Below are 21,412 nucleotides of genomic sequence, written 5' to 3' on the forward strand. Positions count from 1 at the left end.
GATGGGGAGGAGTACAAGAGTGGAAAATGGACTGAGAGAGCCTGATGTAAATGGCTCACAGGACATTCATTTCCACAAGAGTGCCTCAGAAAGCAGCAGAGAAAGAGACAAAGAGAGAGGGCTTGATGAAGCAAAAATCATTATAAATGCAGGAAATCACATTTGTGTTGTTTTTATTACCTCTTATTGTGGTATCTTGTGATACTCCCGATTTAAAATGTAAAAGCATCTTCCTTTTTAAAAAGCCACATTCGTATATTTTGCAGCCGATTTGAGCAGCGGACAGATGAGGAATATTACACCAACCGACGCTGTGAATGCTCTCTCATGATTGCCTGTGATTGTGATACAAAATACACTGATTTTAAGCACTGAGCATGATTAGCCATGATTACCTCTGTGACCTAAAATGGATGATACGGCTCTGTCATTATAACCAGCAGGAAGAAAACACCCTGTATTCTACAAACCCGCTGCTAAAAATCACACAGGCTCAGTATTAGACAACCAGCCATGAACAGGGAGTCTGGAGAAGGTGTGATTGTCTTTGACACTGTGCTGTCGGGTGTTAAAGCACTGAAGATGTGAACCTACACTACCGAGGTGTACATCAGGAACTCTTCTTCAATACAGCATGATGTTCATTTAGTAAATGATGGTCCCATTTAGAGTAAAAAAGACCATAAAGCAGGGTATGCTTTAGGGCGTGGCTACCTTGTGATTGACAGGTCGCTACCACGGCGTTGTCTGGTCTGAGAGTTGTCCGTGTTTTCGTCTTACAACTTTAACTCTTTCACAGTGTGTTTTCAGTTCATGAAAGTTAAAGGGACTATTTGTAACTTTCAGAAATGCTTCTTAACAGCGACACCTGTGGCCATGAAATCAACGAAAGTCAGCATCGGGCTCGCGCTTGCTCGCTCTAAATATACCTGAACGAGCATCGCTCAAAACATTGAGGCGACACACGTCAGCTAAAAGCACAATATCACTCTATATTTCAGCTGCTTGGCAGTAATGTTAGCTGACCAGACGAAGGTCTCTCCATGAACATGATTTAGATCTGATCCTAGTGTTGGCTTTTCCTGCCTAAGTGCAGGCTGAGGCAGCGGGGCTCTGCAGCGTGTCTCCTCTGCTCTCTCCGCCCGCAGCCGGAGAGAGCAGAGGAGACACCGGCACCCGGTTGGTAACGAGAAGACAACGTAAATTTCTGTAGAGCTCCGTCACTTCACAAGACACGGAAAACCTCTGTTGGTCTGGAGGAGCTGCAGCATTTATTTCTGCACAAACGTCCCCTGTACATTCACTAGATATTCTCAGAGCTAAACTAACTCTTCTGCAGTGTGTAGTGAGCGCGCGTTCACGTCTAGAGGTGGAGCGAGCTGAGCTGTCTGAGTGAAGGCGAGCAGGCAGAGGAGGAGGGTACAGTGGCTACACGCGAACGCGCATATGCGAGCGCGCATGTGTGCCGACCCGCTACATTTATACGCCTACAAAGTTACAAACAGTCCCTTTAATTATAACATTTTCGGTCACCTAAAAATATCTTATTCAGTGTTCGGTTGTACTTAGCGCCACCCTCTCGTGTCACTTCTGGTTTCAAAAAACAAGATGGCGAACTCAAGGCTTCAAAAGAGTAGTCCACAAACCAATAGTTGACGTCACGTTGACTTCGTCCACTTCTCACAGTATATATAGTCTATGTTAAAAAACAAAAATGCCAAACATGTGGTGGTAAAAAAAAAAAAAAAGGCTGACCATGGCCGGATTAACCTATTTCAGGGCCTAAGGAGCTGTGGGCCTCTATGAGCCCCTCATGTTTCCCAATTTAGTTTGGTTATAAGTTGATTAAATGTTAATTTATGATATGCATATGCACCATGTAATCATAATATCAAATGTAAGAATAAAGGTATTAAACCATGGTTTTGACACAGGTTCTAAAGATTAGGTACAAATGCAAGGTCATCTTAAAGCCCCTTACAGTTTAGTTTATATTCAATAATCAATCCATCATATTACCTCAAACAAACTGAGTCTGGAGCCCTTTGGGGCTCATGAGACTCTGGGGCTCCATAGTAATCCAGCCTTGAGCCTACCAGCACCTCCGAAGCTCAGTAATTAACACATTATTTCTTGTTTGTCTGAGATATGGACGTGTTGATCTTTAGATGTACTGGTGGGTGTATTTTGTTACCTTTGGACAGAGCTGTTTCCTCTTGTTTCCAGTCTTTGTGCTAAGCTAATCTAAACCTCTCCTGGCTGTAGCTTCATATTTACCGTACAGACATGAGAGTGATATCAATCTTCTCATCTAACTCTCAGTAAGAAAGAAAATCAAAGTATATTACTCAAAATGTTGAACTATTCCTTTCAACTCCTACCCGTGAAAAACTGCATAAACTCCAACAAAAAGCATCAAAACTAGAGCTTGTTTTTCAAATTATTTTCATTGCAAATCTAAACTATTTTATGTTTCTTATTGTTTTCTTCCATTATTTTTATTTTTGTTCTACCTCAAGCATATAAATCCTTTTTACTATCTATTTGGCCCCTAGTAGTAATATCCTACATATTCATATTCATAATATTCAGGCACATTTTATGAACCTAAAGATATATGGTTAATGTCTACCGGTGGCCCCCGGGAGCCTCCGTGCCGCCAAAACAAAACACAGACACATCACTAACAGTATGATAGTAACATCCAAAACACAAGACAGGCTGGCAGCAAATCACTTCCTGTGTCTAGTCTGGTAGTCTGTGGTTATATACTGTAGCCTATAACATATACTGTATTTTGATTTATTACACGGCGGGGTTGAATACTGGATTCTGATTGGTCAATCACAGTGTTCTATGGTCTGTTATTTCTTTATAACAGACCGTTGCTATGGGCACAGTTCTGATGTTGGACTCTGGAGGACCGTTTTTGTGTCAAATTATTGATTTCTTAAAGCTTCAGTAGGCAGTATATTTTTGACATCATTTGGCAAAAATTCCATATTAACCTTTCAGGATATTGTAATTCAAGTGAGAGAAAACTAGACTTCTGCACCTCCTCATGGTTCTGTTTTCAGGCTTTAAAAAATCTACTTTGCCCAATCACAGGTCATTTCAGAGAGTGTTCCTATTGGCTGTGCTCCGGTCATGTGACCGGAACTTGGCATTCCTTCAACAGATTTTACAATGGCGGTCGCGTCACAAATTGTTCTCATTTTACAGCTAAACCGTGCACTACAAGATGATTCTGAAAACATCTGAGGAGAGAAATAGGCATTAAAGGTAACATAATATTGATTAATATTTGATCAGCGCTGCCTAGTTTGACCGTTTGGTCGGAGTTCGCAAGTGATTGACAGCCGGCTCTCATAGACAGCAGCTGGACAGCGGACCTCAGATCAGCTCTTACTGCTTGTTTTTTTCTGGTCTGTGAAATCTTGCAGATGCCGTTAGGAGCACCGGAGGACACAGAGGCACATGATTTTATTTTACTACGCATAAAGCGCCTGCCGTTTACTCGCGGAGCGCTTGTTTGCCTGTCTATTCACATGAGGAGTGCAGTGATCCCGCAGATCCAAGCAGGACGTTGGTTGAGTAGGCGGTCCTTAAGTGTGACCCAGGACACATTCGGGTAAAAGAATGTCTGTCTCACCTGTTTGGCGACGCCTGGAAGCTGCTTGACATCCTCCTCGATCCATCCCTTCATATATGTTCACATTATATGTATAATTTTTTGTCATAATGGTCTATTGTCTGTCCTGGAAGAGGAATCTCTCCTCCGTTGCTCTTCCTGAGGTTTCTTCCAGTTTTTGCTCATCCGATGCGAGGACAGATTACTGTAAAGGACAGAAGGTGTCGTATCCTGTACAGATTGTAAAGCCCCCTGAGGCAAATTTGTGATTTATGATATATAAATAAATTGACTTGACCTGTACTTAGAGCTGTCCACTGATTCGAGCACCCAAGACGCATGTTAATGCACATGGGAGAAGTTTGCCTTCAGGGCTTCCTGCCAGAACGGGTTTATTTTAACCCAAACAACAATCTTCCCCTAAACCTCACCAAGTAGGTTTGTTGCCTAAACCTAAGGAGATTTCTGGCAGTAAGCCCTGAAGGCAAACTTCTCCCATGTGCCATTTGAACGGCAGGTCTGAACAAAGCTGTTGTTATTTGACCTGCTAGAGACCTCCTCGGTGATCAGGTCGGTGATGGCAGCTGGCTGGCAAGTTAGGCTTCGATGCCGCCGCCTCTTCAGGCTCTTGACGCCTCCTCCTACATCTCCCCCAGAGCCTTGGAGGATTTCAGGGGCTAATTGGATGAGTGTGTAACTGTGTACAAATGAAGCCTATATGACAAAAGTTTAATTACGCCAATTTAAAACACTTCACTTCTCCACGCCTCCAGCCCCGCCCTGCAAGTGTTGTCAGCTCTTGACAGTCTGCTGTAGGCTCCGCGCCTCGCTGCCTGTTGGCAATTATCCCTCTCTATTCCTGCGCTTTATCACCAACCGTTGGCCGACACAGGATGTGCAGAGGAAATGAGGAATCTGAATTTGTTTGCTCGTTGTGCCGGCGAACATCTGTGTGCTACCGTGGTCATTATTTGCTTAGCCACTCGTGCCCCACAACAGAGGCACACGGTGGATACAGCTCCAACACACATGTAATCTTATCATACTGCACAAAAAAACAACACATCTCCCTGACACACGCCACAAGCTATGAACAAGGACATCACTTACACTATTAACATACATAATAAACACACATACCACAAACACCTGCTGCCATAGAGACAGATTAAATGAAGTGTCCATTCAGCAGCCACTGGTGGATGCAGAGGGAGGAGGGTGACAAACAAACTCACTGCTGCAGCCCACATCATCATCATCTAATCCTGCTGCATGTTTGAGATGAAGTTTATGTTTAGACTTTGTGCTTTGGTCGATGAGCCCAGATCAGTGTTTTGTTTTTTTTGTAATCCTGCAGATTAATTTGTTGACAGTGTGTAATTGTCAATGTTCCTTTGTTTGCTTTGGACTGAATTCAGAAACCCACTTTTCTTGTTGACATTTTCAGTAATGAAGTGGTTTTGATAAACATGCTCCAAAAGGTTTTTACATCTGATTACATTAATCTGTGGAGCGATACAGAGAAGACACTTACAACGCAGTCAGGATGTATTAGGACAGCTTGGACAGTTTTGGCTCCATATTCATCACATTGGAACTGAAATTAAACAATGAGTATGAGGTAGTACTGACATAGTACTGATGACTCGCAGCTTTAAAGGAATCTACATTTTGGGTTTGCTTACTTACCGAAAGTTAGACGAGTCCGTGTATTAACTATGGAGCTAGAGCCATGAGTCAGTTAGCTTAGCTTAGCATAAAGACTGGAAGCAGGGGGAATAAGCTAGCCTGGCTCTGTCCAAAGTTTAAAAATCTGCCTACACCTGCACCGTTAAAGCTCACTAGTTAACATGTTGTATCTCAGTTAACTGCCTTTAATTTGAGGGTGTTTATTTGGCATCACATTTGTAATCAATTGGCTGAAGTATGCATCCCAAAACATCACCAATTTAGTAGTACATGTCCATGTAGTACACTGTGTACACTATGTACTTACTTGCGTAGTTCGCGAATTTCGACAGGGTAGTGTTCTCACAAATCAAACAGCTGTTGTGCAATTACCGGAAATGACGATCGCAACATTTGACGCTTCTTCTTCTTCCTCTTTTTAATGACAAATTGCAAGCGGATGGTGAATTACCGCCAACATTTGACTGTGATTGTTGCCTGCCACAATATCTGCGGGCTTGTTTGCTCATTTGATAATTGTATTAAAACTGAATAATTTACTTTTACTTGCTTGTGTGTGCCCCTTTTTTTACGCAAGGTGGAAAATATGCCGCCATCTCCGCCATTTTTACAAGTTTGGTGATCCCTCCCCTTCCGGTACGTAGCTGTAGGTATTACTCACATTGAGAAATAAGTGGGTTGACATAGTTGTGGTCATGTGGTTTGGGAAATATCGATACAATAACCCAAAAAGCCAAACATGATTGGTCCATTTAGTTATTTAGTCCAAACACCTTATTGACCTGACGTTTTGTAATTTGAGCTATTGTGGGATCTGTCATTTAAAATGTTCCCCATTCACATCATATTAAACATAATTTTGATCCAGGTCAGATAGATCAACTATATTTACTCTTCAATCAAAACATACAGGTCGTACAGTATGTTAGCATGATAACGTTAGCTTTCACAGTTGGTTCAGTTGGCTACACAACAGTTACACCTGAAAGTTACTGGGTGTAAATATTTTATAACAGCTGACCTCTATATAAAAACTAGCTTCCCACTTTTATTCAGTGATAATTAAATTAGTAAACGTTTAACATCCGTCAGCAGACGCTGTACTGCAACCATCTTCAGTCTGATCTTCCACACGTGCTTAGTTTAATTTAAAGTCAGGTGCCGCTTTGACCGGTCAACAACACGTCACTGTTCGGCCCACAGCCTGTAATAATGTCATTTCTAGGACTATGTATGAAAGGCTCTGAGCCCCCCACTGTGAACGTGAACACCCTCAAACGCTGAGAGTCATTGTTTCTTTTGAAATCCATTGTGTTTAAGCACAGAACCAAAACTAGAACCACACTCCACTGCCGTACTGTAATACTTTATGACTGCACTGTGTGGACAACACATAATAAATATGAACTACAATACTGTTGCCACACAGTGTTTCTGTTTATTATGTGTTGATATGTTACATAATGTTTGTTTTGCATTCTTTAATTTTGTTTAAAAAGGCGATAACATCTTTTGGCAGGCTGGACTGGAGTAAAGAAACGCAAAGCTGCTCCTCGCTTCTTTTTCCATTCTGCAGTTCACTGTGACATTTTTATTACTCAAAGGTCTCTTTACTCCAGAAAGTTGCTGCATGAAACACACACATATTAAGGACACTTATATTAAAGCTGGAAACTCGCTCCCAGAGTTATAAATGACATATCAGTATTACCTCTGATATGGTTGCCATGGAAAATACCTGAAAAATCCAGGTTGTCGTGGAGACAGATCAGTAAGGTCTGTGTGAAAGTTGCATCAAATTATAAATTTAAAGTAATAATCATGACCCAGAGGGTTTTATTTAATGTGACCACAGCAATATGTCCATTTTTACCTGTGATGGAAGGTGCTAAATATTCTTAGCAATATGTATAGTATAGTATAGTATAGTATACGTAGTCTCTTTGGTTTACTGTGCTTTATGGGAATGATGTGTTTTCAGTGTTTGGACTGAAACATTAGAGCTAACAGTTCCAGTCAGTACTTTATATTCCCCTCATTGATAGGTCTGGTTTGAAATACTGTCTGATAGCCTCTCTTTTTAAAAGCAGCACTCAGGCAGACAGAAACATCCATTACAGAGTCCACTTTGAAACCAAACAGTGAATATCCACATTTTCATCGCTCTGGTGGGAGCAGTGTGATGGACCGTTACACTAATGGATTCAAGTTTAAAGAGTCTGTGAGGTATTAAAAGAAGAATACGGTCATTTTTGGAATTAGACTAGATCAGCTGCATTTGTCCCTCATTTAACTGTTTTGTCACAAAAAAGGTATCAACACTTTAACTTCATTCAAATATATTTTTTAGCCATGCTATCGGCCCGACTCTAGGGATGACAATGTCGATCATTCGGCTGATCACTTACTGAAATATCTCAACTACTATTTGATGAATTTCCATGAAATTTGGTGCAGATATTTGTGGTCCCCCGAGGATGCTCGAGGAGAGGGAAGCCAAAGGCATTCGTGGGAATTTATCATCAGAAATAGATCATCTATATCACATTTAAAATATCATTTATATTCAGAGTCTGTTTTCTTGCCAGATTCGCTAACGGCACGCAGTGAAAATAAACCAGAACTATCGCTGAAGATCGCAAGCCGGCCGCGGAGCTCAGCCCAAATGATTTACACGGGCGCCGAAAGGACACGGGCAGCGCTTCTCTGAAAATCGCGGTGCTTTCGCAGCCTATGTGAACCCGCCGTGACGCCATCTTGAAGTTCACATTTGTGGTTTTGAGTGAAATGTCTCAACAATTCTTGGATGGATTCATGTCCCCGTCTACTTCACTTTTCATCTAGTGTCATCATCAGGTCAAAATTCAAATCCTTTGGTCCAATACTTTGGTTTACGACCAAATATCTGCAAAACTAATGATATTCCCATCAGCCTCAGCTGTACTTTCTTAGCATGCTTAACTAAGATGGTAATGGTTTAACATCAGCATGTTAGCATTGTCATTGTGAGGATGTTAGCATAATGAAACTTAAGTGCATTTAGGAAGACTCTTTACGCTCACATTCAGTCACTAATCTCTCTCGCTCTCCGGCTTCTACTTTATCCGCTGAGCATGGGCGCTCACGCTAAAGCTTGATTTATGCTTGCCCCATCCGCAAGGGTCACGAGTTTCTGCACGGCCAAAGTGACGTCACACCATCAGACACGGCCCTTTATGGGGGTTCCTTGCGGCAGGTTTTCGCCCCTTCCGCACACATCCAAATTTTTCTACACGGATGTGGATGGGTGGTCAATGAAGAACTTTGAGAATGTCTGTTTGCCGCGAGGAGAAATCCGCACAGAGTATAAAAGATCAAAACGCTTCCTTAACCATGTCCGTGCAGCCATCCTTGTGGAAAGCATAACCAAAGCTTAATGTTGCGTTCACACTACGAGCGGCACGGCAACATTTCACAAGTCATTTTCAATGGAAGCCAGTGACATGAAGCTACAAACTGACGCCTGACACTTGTCGTTGTGTGACGGGCAGTGACGTGCTACAAATAAAGTAGAGCTGGTCTCAACATTTTTCAGCACTCCAATGATGCAGTGAAGCGTCAACCATTCATATGTTTTTGTTTCACCCTGTTCTGTTTCATCCAAGACAATGCCGTTAGTCAGTTCCCAGTGCTATTTAACGACACATAACTACGTCAACGAGCACTAGAGCAACACTTCAACGGCGACTCGCCAACAATGTAGCTGGCCACGCTGGCCGTTTTGTTGTTTTTGTCACTCGAAGTGTGAGCGTAGCGTAAATGAAACCAACCAGATTTTGCCACGATCTCCCTAAGCCTCATATCTTTGATGTCAAACTTTAAAAAGTTGTCCACATTTGTTGTCAGTTGTCATTTCAGTACAAACGACGCAACCCTCCTCTTCTCCATTCACCTCCAGATTAACAGATTCATATAATATTTAAATCCTAAAACTGTTATTTGGCTAAATGATAACAGATTAACATGGTTTATTAATTTTGTAGAATCTGGTGGTGTGGGTTATTTTGTTTTGTTTCTGTTTTTACACTCAAAGAAAACAAGTGGAAATAGTCCAAAGATCAAATGCTGAATATATTGGACTAAATGACTCTCAGTGTGATGGGAACTAATGAATAATGATGAGCTGCATGGCGACATTAATGAAAAGTAGATTTGGAGCATTTTCAAAGGATTTTATATTCTGTAATTATAGTTTAAAGGGGTATTATTATAATACAATTTTAAAGGGCTTCAATACCAACAACCCTGCACCCATTCTGCTCAAATTTCTGGCTTTCAGAGCTCCATCCTGCTTCAATTTCCTCCCCATCCTCTGCATCTATTCTGTTTGTCATCCACTTACAAATGAGAACAGTGCTACGAGTGATTGACCCGCATTATCAGCCAATTTCCTTTTTAACTAAAAAACAGTCCAGTTTAGTCTCCTCTCTGTGCCTCGGGGGAGAACACTAAAGCTCAGCCACATTTTCAGCCACGTCACAGTAAACAGTACACATGAAGAGGATGACTTTAGAGCTTAATGCTATGAGTCACCCAACAATGAGGAGACACAACAATGTGATGCTGACCAGTATTACTACATGTCTGGATGGTCAATGTTAAGCCGCTGCAGACCCAGTCCGTTCGCACAAATAGGCGTATGAATGACACGATAATGCGCAAGGCATTTAGCGTGCAATAAGAACGCCTTTCTTGCTGTTAGCGTGTCATTTGTATGTCATGTAGTCTGTACTGACTGCAATGTAAATGCATCTGCGTAAATATGCTACTGTACGCTCAGAGCTAGTGACGAAGAAAAGAAAGCGAGGGAGGGTGGATGGGTCCAACAAACACAACTTTCAACCAGGAGACCGGTGTTTGGAACCGGTGTTTTGTTTGGTATTACGTAAGTGACGTTTTTGACGTGTTTACTTATGTAACATTGTTTCTGTACGTATTTTACTTAGTTTCTGTACTTATTTTAAGCCCAACCATGATGTTTTTCCTAATTCAGTGGGTCTGTTGCCTAAACCTAACTGCGGATGTTACCATAGTTTTGTTGTGTGGCGTACAAATTACAATTGAAAAGGTTAAAATGCGTCCTCATGACACTTGGAATGTGTGTGTAACAGAGTGCTCCAGAGATGACGTATTTTTGTAGGCCAACCAGGAAGTTATTGCCTTGGGTTCCCTCGACAAAAAGCCAATGGGATTTTTCCATTGGGTTTTGGATTATTGCAGAAAATAAGCTCTGTGGTAAATAAACGTTTATGATACTGATACATTATGTTCAGCAAGATAATCTTCACGAATGAACACATCTATGATTTTTGAAGCATAAATGAAATCGGCAGGAGTAAAAAGCTAACGTTAGGCTATAAACGAACTGCACCACGGTCGCATGAGAGCGAGTATACACAACGAGGCTGTAAAGGTGGACGAGTCTGCGTGATGACAACCACCTTTTTAAAGGCTTCAAATTTCATCAGTGGGATATTTATTGATGTATTTTATGTCGTAGAAAAAAACGTTAAAATCTCTTAAGCTTGTGTTAACCACAGACCTTATTTCAGGCATATAACTATAAACCCATTCAAAAAAAACATTGACTTCCAGACGAGGGAACCGGTAGTGCTGAAACGCTAACACATTTCCGGGTTTTAGGATTCACTCCTGTAGCACTCTGTGTCGTGCGTCCTTCCCATGAGACTGGGTTGGCGGACCATGTCTGTCCATTACATTACTGTGGACCGACTACTGTAGGATTTCTGCTTCAGCTGCTACACACAATCAGCCGTATAACAACATTGCCTCAATAAAAATCAATAAAAACATTTTAATTTAAATATGAATTACCTCTTTGAAGAATAAGGGAACAAGATTGCATTAAAAGCCAGCTTTCGGTACTTGAGTTTCTGATACTCTGTGCTATGAACACATTTTTTTTTTCAAGGTATTGAGATTTGACCTTTTGCTTTTTGTGTATTTGTCAGGCAGACAGAAACACGTACTTTTGGTGAGCAGACATAGAGCTTATATAAATTGCCAGGTAATGCTGGTATACTGAGAGCAGTCAGACGTCGACGCTGCAGGCTGTCTGAACAAGAGAAGGATGATGTATCTGTCAGTATGGTGGTTTAATAGACTACATAGATCATCAGGACAGACTGGACACCCACATCATCAGAGGCACACATGACCTGTGTAGCAGAGGGTAAACTGAGGGAGATGTTGTGTCAGAGACTTTTATCATATTATTTCCTTTTTTGAAATTGAGAGGATAATGCCCTTTAAGTGTTTTTTTAAATGTGTTGTGTATGTATGTTTGAGAGAGTGAATGTTAAATCATCACTCACTGGACTCAAATCCACAAACCTTGACAAACATCACAAAAGAGACACTGAAAAAAAAGCCCTCTATTTATTATTGTAAGGTCTGAACATGAGAATGTGTTGCCGTTTTGATGGTAACACTGTAATCTTTCCAAAACATTATTTCAGGTGTGATGTTTACCAGCATGCAACTTGGCAAAAATAAAAAAGACCCTTTTCCTTCCTCTTAAAATACTGAAACTAACAGGGCTTCATTACTGTCAACAAACAATGGAGGCTCAATAACAGGACATAAACACGCAAATAAATATGTTTAAATAGAAAATAAATACATTTCAGTACGATAACATTGGCACAGGACATGTAATAACTGCTCCTCAAGAAATATGATTCAAGGCTTTCTCCTGAGAAATGAAATCCGAACACTTAATTACGGAGCACTGACACGCAGATAAAAAGGATATGCGGCACGCGTGTCACTGATGAATTTAAATGACCAGAAAACAAAGAGGCAGCAGAATGAGCTCCTGGTCGGATGATTCAGATCTCGCTTTAACACCTGGCTTCAACTGAACAGCCATTACTCTGTCGTACTGTCAGCTTCTGTTGTTTTTATAATGAAGGGTGTGTTTTATCATGGCACGACGTGATCTCAAAGATCCACTTAAATGAAATATGTTTCCCTCCCTCCTACAAGACATGACTGCTAATGATGCTACATCAGATAAACAAACATCATTGTCCATTTAATTCACCTCACAGACAATATTAAAGTCCTTGAATGCTGCTTTTTATTGTACATGTTACACTATTCACCGTGTTTTCAGGGTGTTTGAACGCCCCGGGGATTCGAGCCCATGTTAAACTCAAAATCGAATGTTTGCAATTTTGTTTTGACTTTTTCAAGACTTCTAATGAACAACCACGAATAACTTCACAGCAACATATTTCTGAGAAAGTCCCACATGTAACCATGTCAACATAGTTAGCAAACAGGCAATACAAAATCACAAAAATATTACTTTTATACACAGAATCTATAATGATAAACCAGTCTGTGATGTGTTACTCTCTTGAAGCTGCTATCTTGTCAAAATAAAATGACAATTCCTTTGGAGTCTTGCTTGTGTTAAAACCATGATATTGCAACATTTTTTGTACATTTATCCTTCATTTTACAAAAATGATTTGAGTAGCATTTTTGTTCTGGGCTGTCCCGAGATGCATTTTGTTCCTTCGGATCAAATGAGTGCAGAATAAGTTTTGTGATCTTTGTATGTGAGGTTAAAGTACAAAGACGTCACTCCACGAATCACTGAAAAGTATTTAGTTTCTAAAACAAAGACAGATAAGACTGAGTTGCTACAGTGAACTTAAACACAATCTTGTTCTCACAAAATCACAAAATGACCTTAAATGTAGAGGGGGTAGACAAAATAATGGAGACACTTTTCAATACGCAACCCAGTACGACGACACTACAAAACTTGGCCTTGAAGGTATAACGAGGTGGATCAGTCCTGTCTCCTAAAAAATGTGTTCCCATACAACTAAATTACATTTTCAATTACGTTTGGAAGGAAACGTATTTTGTTGCGGATGTTTACATATCACAAATACCTATGTAAGTCCGAGGACGTCCGCAGCGAGTGACGTAGTAGAATGTGTGACGTGCAGAGCAGGTAATATATCAAGCGTTATTACACGGCTGTGTTGAATACTCGATTCTGATTGGTCAATCACGGCGTTCTGTAGTCTGTAATTTCTTTATAGCAGACCGTTGCTATGTATAGCAGACCGTTGCTATGGGCACAGTTCTGATGTCGGACTCTGGAGGACCGTTTTTGTGTCAAAATATTGATTTCTTAAGTAAGTAGCCGTGTAATAAGCAGGATAATGTACAGCTAGCGGGTCATTGTTGTGAAAGAATCCCCTTCAGGTGCAGTATCGCCCTGTTGGGGAATCTTTCACAACAAAGACCGGCTCGCTGTTCATTATCCCTTACTTATAATAAGTTGAATAAAAAAGTTATTGAATAATAACAAACAAGAAAGTCCACTATTGTAGGACGGGAGGGGAGGTTGATGAGTCCAACAAACACCAGACTTAACCCCAGGAGACCGGTGTTCATGTCCCGTTAGAAACGTAGTAACTCATTGCGTTTTGTTTTGTTTTAAAATCATTTTAAGTCAAACCATGATGTTTTTTTTAATAAACCTAACCCAGTAGTTTTGTTGCCTAAACCTAACTAAGTAGATATATTTAATTTTTTATTTTTTTGTTTCAATTTATGACGTTAATCACATGTTGTGACCGTAATTCAGGAGAAAATACGTTTCCCTCAAAATGTATTGTTATTATGCCATTTAGTTGTATGGGAACGTAATTTAGTGGGAGGCGGGGTTGAAAACAATACATTGTGGCTTTACAGGGGGGTTAAGAGCTAAAACATTTTTCTCGACAACAGCACTGACTACCTGGAGTCTTGTCGACACTGTGAGGTTGCCCGGCAACCAGTGGAGACTCCAGGAAGTTACTACGCCAAGAAATGAGCTGGATACGGCGCCGCCACTCAGCCTTGCTGCCAGTTTGTCCCGATGGCCACACCTATTGCAACTAAAAAAAACTCCTGCGGTCCAAAAAGCTTTTTTCCCACAAACCACCATTTTAACAGAGATCTAACTAGCAAGAAAGTGAATAAGCGTCTTCGCCAAAACGTCAAACTCTGTCTTTGAAACGTAGCATCTAGTTAAGTCAACATCTCTCACACTATTTTATTGATTACAATGTGAGGTGTTTCTGTTATTTTGTCTACCCCTTGTATCTCTCAGGTTGATTTTACACTAATCGAACTTTCTGACTGTTAGCATATCTGACCGCCGGCGCCTCGTGCTTCGTCTCAATCACACCCAGGCGTGGACGCTGCCCGCCCAGTCCAACAGCCGCCCTCTGTACCAGGCGCGTGAAATCGGCTGAATGAGAAGCAGGAGTCGAAACCTTCGGAGCAGCCCGCAAAAGATGGCGGCCGCCACCACCACGAGCGGCGACATCATCACGAACCCCAGGATAATGAGGGCGGAGCAGCTGTTGTCGTCAAGGTAACGGCAGATGGCAGAGGGGGCGTCAAGGACCTACGAGGACAAACATAGAGGGGGATCAGAAAAGTAGACAGGAGGGCTCCGGAGAACGTGGTGATATCTTGGCATCAGCAGGAGCTCCTTCTCTTCTGTCTAAAAGGAAGTAGGAGGGTTTGTTAATGTGTGTGTTTGCATATGCTCAGGCTGCAGAAGTGGGACAGTGTGGGTAGTGGGCTGTGACAGCGTTTCTCCCAGCCTCCCTCTACAGTTCAGATAAGAAGTGGCTCAGTAGCTGTCAGTAACCCTCCGAGCTGTCAATCACCTTGTGAGGGCGAGCGAGAGGGAGGAGGCGGGCCTGAGAGAAAGAGATGGAAACTAAAGAAAGATGTGAAAGTAGCACACGACATGTACACACACATAAAGTACAAGTACATTATCTCAAACACACTCAAAACCATTTGGTTACGTCTGAAGCCCTTTTTCTAAATGATCTCCTATTGTGAGCTTTTTCAAAAGGAGCTTCGCCTCCAACAAGTGCACCCTAGCAACAGCCGTGTTCGACACACTCATGAGCACACGCACACACACACACACACAGAGACACACCTCTGTCAAGTGCACACTGTGCGTTCACTGAGTGCATTTTTCCTCCTCGTCGTACTGTCAGTGTGTCTGTGCACAGCTGGTGCTGGCACCAAATCAGACAGCCTTGTGTTCTCAGTGGGGCCCTCGCTTCGTGTTCAGTCTGTCGACACAATAGGGAGAACTCTCTGACTGACGTTGTCGGTAATTGTTTGCTCTGAACTGACATTTGCTCCGGCCTCATCGCGATTATAGTCTTGTTGCGTGTTCTTTAATTTGTCTGCTCCGTCACGCGGCTGTGCCTTCAGAAAATTAAGTCTTTCCACACAGAGACAACCGGACGGAAAGACAAACTGTGTCAGAGGTGGGATGTGATGTTATGACCTGTCTGGTGAACCAAGGACGGAGCTGTAGATCTTCACAGAATGATGATGCCTTGAATCACCATATTTTACTGATGATCTGTCTGCTCCTCACATAACTCACGAGCAAAGCGAGCCGCACCCTTCTCCTCACCTCATTACCAGAAACACTGTCTGACAGGCCCCAACATCCAAGGTAATCATATTTCTTTTGGCTTGTGTTGATAATAAAAAACCAATAAGTACAAACATGAAGCATAAGCCTGAACACCTGTCGGATGATGTCTCAGGTATAGACGTAAAACGCTGCCAAAAAGACTTCCCCTTAGGGCTGTGATTGTCTGTTTCCTTCTAAGGCTCCAGGTGCCAGTCTTAATGAGAGACAATCCTCCCACTCTCTGTAGATGACATGGGATTACATACCTAAACTTCAAGTTAAGCCAAAGAAGACGCAGTGCAGACTCCTCCTAGTTAATGATTTACAAACATACTGTCAGGTTGGAACAGAGCGCTATCCTTTTAAAGCTGCACTACATATTTTTCTTAGCCACTTGGGGGCAGCAGAAACAGGCTGTCAACACCACACTGATTTTACTGATTCTTGTTTTAAGTTGGCGTGTCAAACTTGTTAGCAAGTTATTTACACATCCAGCAGTTACGGAGCAACATTATCATTCTTTGTCCACCTGATGAATGAAAGTGCAACGTAGAGCGCTCCAGGGATGACGTAGTTTTGTAGGCCAACCAGGAAGTTAGAATTGACCTGGGTTCTCTTGACATTGGCTTTTGGATTATTGCAGAAAATAAGCTGCAAACAAACGTTTATGATACTTACACATTTTGTTCAGCAAGATAATCTTATCACAAATGAGCACCACTTTGTGATTTTTGAAGTATGAATGCAATCACCAGAGGTAAAAAGCTAACGTTAGGCTATAAACGAACTACACCACGGTCGCATGAGCGCGAGTATACACGACGAGGCTGTAAAGGCGGACGAGTTGGCGTGATGACGTTTAGTAGTCTCATTTAGCCACTTGTTAGCAACCGCCTTCAAAATTCATGAGTGGGATATTTACTGACGTATTTTATATCGTAGAACAAAAGGTTAAAATCTCTTTAGCTTGTTTTAACCACTCTATTCACTCTGCGTTTAGCTCTGTTTTGCTCTCCATCAACTCCTGAGAGAAACATCTGGTAGCTGAAAAATGCTCCACCATGTTCACCAGATAGTCTCTAACCGTGTCGGTCGGTCATTTGGTGCTGAGCACATACAGTGGGTTTTGTTTTTTGCTGAAAACAGCTGCTCGCTGTGGCTGGAAACACTAAATGTATGCTTAATTATCTGTGGGTTTATAAAAACATTGACTATAGCAGCTTTAATCATCCTCGTATAGTCAACCATCATCAACTGGAGGAATGCTATGCTGCGTTCAAGACAACTCAGAACTCAAACATTTCCGACCTCCTTCTATAAAGAAGTACAGTGGAACGCCACTCAAAGTCGGAGTTCCTACTTGTAAAATGCAAATCCATCTACCCCGCCTTCATGAAGAAGCAGTTGTCTGACGTCACACAACAATGGTAGTGCGCATTGGAAATGGTTAACCATCAACCAAAAGGCAACGTAAAGTATATTTGCCTGTATTTCATTAGAATAACACATACTATTGCATAGTAAAATCCTGTTCTGCATGTAAATTGATGTCAAAATATGTTGCCATGTTATTAGGTAGCTGGTTACAGTAAACAATCTCTGAAAGTTATCCTCTCTGCACAAAAGTTATTCAGGAAAACGTTAAAAATGCAAAAAAATTATGTAAAGGGCTGCACTGCTGAGAGTTCAATTGAGTGCACACTTGACAAAGAATCATAATTTTGTCACGGTCAGACATGGTTTTTGTTTACGTTTGGCGTTGTGCACCTGGGATACATGGAGGTTGGAAGTCGGAGATTTCAACTGGGAAAAATCCAACCACCGAGTTGCTGGAACGTCGCATTAGTTGACAGTAGAGAGTGACAGGAAACATGGGGACGACATGCGACAAAGGTTACCTCCAGGACTCTCCAGGAAACTGAAGCAACTTCAAGCTATGAGCTTTACAACTTGTCACTTGGACGCCCGAATTAGTAAGTTTTAAATGACCAGTGTGTAATATTTAGGGGGATCTCTTGGCAGAAATGGAATATCTCGCTCCTGTCTCTCTCTTACTTCACCACTCACTTCCCTCGTACACACACTCTAAGCACTGGCTCTGCTCCTAATGACCTACGCTACTCTGACAACAACTGGCTCCTGAGAGGGACATTCTCGTTTTTGCGTTAGCCACCGTAGCTCTCCTACACGCTTGGCACACGGAAGAAGCATTAGTTGGTCGCAATCTCAACCTCACCGCTACATACCTCCAGATCCTACACACTGCTCCTATAAAAAAAAAAAAATCTTTTGTGCATTTTTGCCTTTATTTTGACAGATGAAAGATGAACGAGACAGGAAATGTGGAATAAGGACAGGGGTGAAATGCAGCAGAGGTCACAACCTGGAATCGAACGAGGGTCGTTGCAGTTAACTTGGTATGTGTCTGAGACCAACACCTGGACAATTACGAGGCTTTTAAGGACATGTCCAGCATAGTGATTAGTTGTTTATAGGGTTGCCATGGGAAACCACATCTAAACTAAACTAAAAAAGAATCAATGCAGGAAGTTTTTAACAAGACAAAATTGTACAGCTACAGGGACACCAAGTAGTTTTGTTTTTCTAGATTATTAACAATGTTCAGTTTGCCTACAAACTGTATTGTGGTCTTAATCTGATCTGCATGATAGCAGATTGTTCACTCAGTCTACGTGACAATCGCATTTGTTGCAAAGTGTGTGGAAACTATCTTATTATAAAACAGATAAAAATCACAAATCGTTGGGAACATAATTTGTGGCGAAAAATGGAATGAATATCACATTGCACAACACAACTATCCTAAATCTTTAACCTATTATTTTGCATTGTGGAAATACTGAACTCTGAGGCCCACAGTGATTCCTGCCATGTCTGATATTATAACCTGGACCTTGTTCCAGTAAATCAGTGTCCACCTCAGCTCAGTATCTGCTGACTAATCATCCAGATCCAGGATTTAGCTCAGATGCAACTTTACGACTTGAATTTTGGAGCTCAAATCACACCAGTGGAATCCGCAGTAAACTTTCCTCTCAGCTTGTTCTTGCTGCAAAGAGAATAAACAACAGAGTGATATATCTCACCCTGGAGTGGCAGAGGAAACCGGCGTACAGCAGCAGCATAGCAGGCAGCAGCACCACAGAGAAGACCACAGCCAGGAGCAGAGCGCTGACGAGGACGACACACAGGTCCCAGAGGATGAGAGCTGCACCGCACGCCACGCAGCCACACCTGCCCCGGCGGCTGCCCCACGCACTGCCCCCGCTGTGGGCCACGGGAGGAGGCAGCATCTTCACTCCCTCCCCGACCCAGAACTCCTCCTCTTTCTCCTCTTCGCCTGAACCGCCATCATCCACGTCCACGTCCATCCCACACATCCTGAGGCAGACAGACAAAGAGACTCTTTAAACTCTGTTTAGAGCAGACTGAGGGAGAATTGTTGTGATTCAGACTGCAGGGTGGTTACAGGCCATTCGGTTTGTTAGTGTTTTAATTTAATGGATGCAGAAGAGATGCGTGTATGCTTGCAAAACATTACTGTGTCAATGTAAATTGTGTATATTATGAAAATCTGTATTCAATTAATGGAACATAAAGTACTTAAACATATTTGCATGTTAAATCAGTCCATTTCTCATCACTTTAATGTTGAATCACACCACAACTGATGATTATTTTCATTATTGATTAATCTGTTGATTATTTTCTCGATTAATCGATTAGTTGTTTGGTCATTAAAATGTCAGAAAATTATGAAAAATGTCGATCGGTGTTTCCCAAAGCCCAAGATGACGTCCTCAAATGTCTTGTTTATGTCCACAACTCAAAGATATTCAGTTTACTGTCATAGAGGAGTAAAGAAACCAGAAAATATTCACATTTAAGAAGCTTCCTTTCTTAAAATAACTCAAACCCATTAATCTATTATCAAAATAGTTGGTGATTCATTTAATAGCTGACAACTACACGATTAATCAAATTGCTGCAGCTCTAAATCACACACAAAAACACCTGTGTGTATATTTCCTTTCACATTGCTGCATTTAATTTTTGCATGCATGTTGTATTTAAAAAAAACTTAAATAAGAACAGACTGTCCTCCCCCCCCCCCCCCCCCCCCCCTCACTGCTGCTCTCTTCTTCTGTCAATCCAGGCAGCCAATAACTCATCAGACTATGCAAATGAGGACACACACACACTTTTGTCTGTCTTCCCATCGCTCCTCCAGTCGATCTCATCGATCAGGACTTTGTCACTGAGGAGCCTGGACTGGACTGAGTGCCAATACGATGCATTTTAAATTCATGCAGTCCGGAACCTTATAACCCTGAAGGACCTGCTGCTGAGCTGCAGAGCTGCAGAGCTGCAGAGCATCACACACTGGACAGGACTCATGTTCTGATCCAACACATCTTCATCATCCTTTACCTTGATGGATACATTAATGGAGCTATAGTTTATATTTTAGTTTAGTTTTTTTCTGTCTGTAAACTGTTAAACCCTGGTGTCACAAGCATTATTAATGCATGTGATAGAGTAGCCCTATATGTCTCCTAATAAACAACATAAATGAGGATGTTATTGTTGCCTACCTTCAAGTACAGATCCGGTTAATCCCTGCGGTGTCTTTGACTTCTTCTCCCGGTGATCCACTCGGAGCTCTTAATGTTACTACTGGATATAATAAATACTAGTGTTGTTGTGAGAGCAGCAGCTGAGAGTTGGACTCAGAGCTGCTGGCTGTGTAGTGATATAGTGTAGTGATGCTCTGTGATGCTCTCAGGAGCCTCTGGAGGAGCGAGCGACTCCGGGCCGCGCGCACTGCCGCTAAGTGCGCGCTCACACGGTCGCACATCAATTATTTTTTTGCTATATTGATAGTAGCAATATTTTTGTTTTAAATATTTTAAAAACACGTGAACACATCTGTACAGCTGCTCCCTACACTAACATACAAACCAAAAATAATGTGAAACACAATGAGGGAGCACAAAGGGGGGGGGTGGGGGGGGGGGGGGGGGGGGGGTCATATTTTGACGTCATTGCTGTACATTTTCTGGCAACACATAACCCTTTATAACGGGTTCATACTAGGGCTGTCAATCTATTAACATATTTAATAATTTAATCAAATAATTAATTAATGTGATTCATTTGTGTTTAATCAGACATTTATTATCTGTTCAAAATGTACCTTAAAGGGAGGTTTGTCAAGTGTTTAATACCCTTATCAACATGGGAGTGGACAAATGTGTTTGCTTTATGCAAATGTATGTATATATTTATTATCGGAAATCAATTAACAACACAAAACAATGACAAATATTATCCAGAAACCCTCACAGGTACTGCATTTAACATAAAAAAATATGCTCAAATCATAACATGGCAAACTGCAGCCCAACAGGCAACAACAGCTGTCAGTGTGTCAGTGTGCTGACTTGACTATGACTTACCCCAAACTGCATGTGATTATCATAAAGTGGGCATGTCTGTAAAGGGGAGGCTTGTGGGTACCCATAGAACCCATTTACATTCAC

At 41.7% G+C, this 21,412-nt stretch overlaps 1 protein-coding gene and 1 long non-coding RNA gene across 3 annotated transcripts in view; one reads left to right on the forward strand and one right to left on the reverse strand.

Annotated features, from left to right (window-relative positions):
• The window catches only part of LOC119493077, a 90,811-nt gene that overhangs the window by 61,164 nt on the left and 8,235 nt on the right, over window positions 1-21,412 (forward strand). Inside the window, exon 5 of one of the 2 annotated variants that reach the window (XR_005207908.1) lies at window positions 14,584-14,675. The exons of the other annotated variant lie outside the window; for it this stretch is intronic. This is a non-coding gene — a long non-coding RNA (uncharacterized LOC119493077). Of the gene's footprint in view, window positions 1-14,583; window positions 14,676-21,412 lie in introns of those variants that run through there. 2 annotated transcript variants of the gene reach the window in all.
• Window positions 11,737-20,933, reverse strand: LOC119493014 (transmembrane protein 88). Its single transcript, XM_037777968.1, has 3 exons — window positions 20,465-20,933; window positions 18,956-19,250; window positions 11,737-14,801 (listed from the first exon to the last, which is right to left on the reverse strand). Exons 2-3 carry the CDS (start codon window positions 19,247-19,249, stop codon window positions 14,574-14,576), a joined length of 522 nt encoding a protein of 173 aa, XP_037633896.1. The 5' UTR covers window position 19,250; window positions 20,465-20,933; the 3' UTR covers window positions 11,737-14,573.

This window comes from Sebastes umbrosus, chromosome 1 (genome assembly GCF_015220745.1).
Source record: "Sebastes umbrosus isolate fSebUmb1 chromosome 1, fSebUmb1.pri, whole genome shotgun sequence".
NCBI classification, from domain to species: Eukaryota; Metazoa; Chordata; class Actinopteri; order Perciformes; family Sebastidae; genus Sebastes; species Sebastes umbrosus.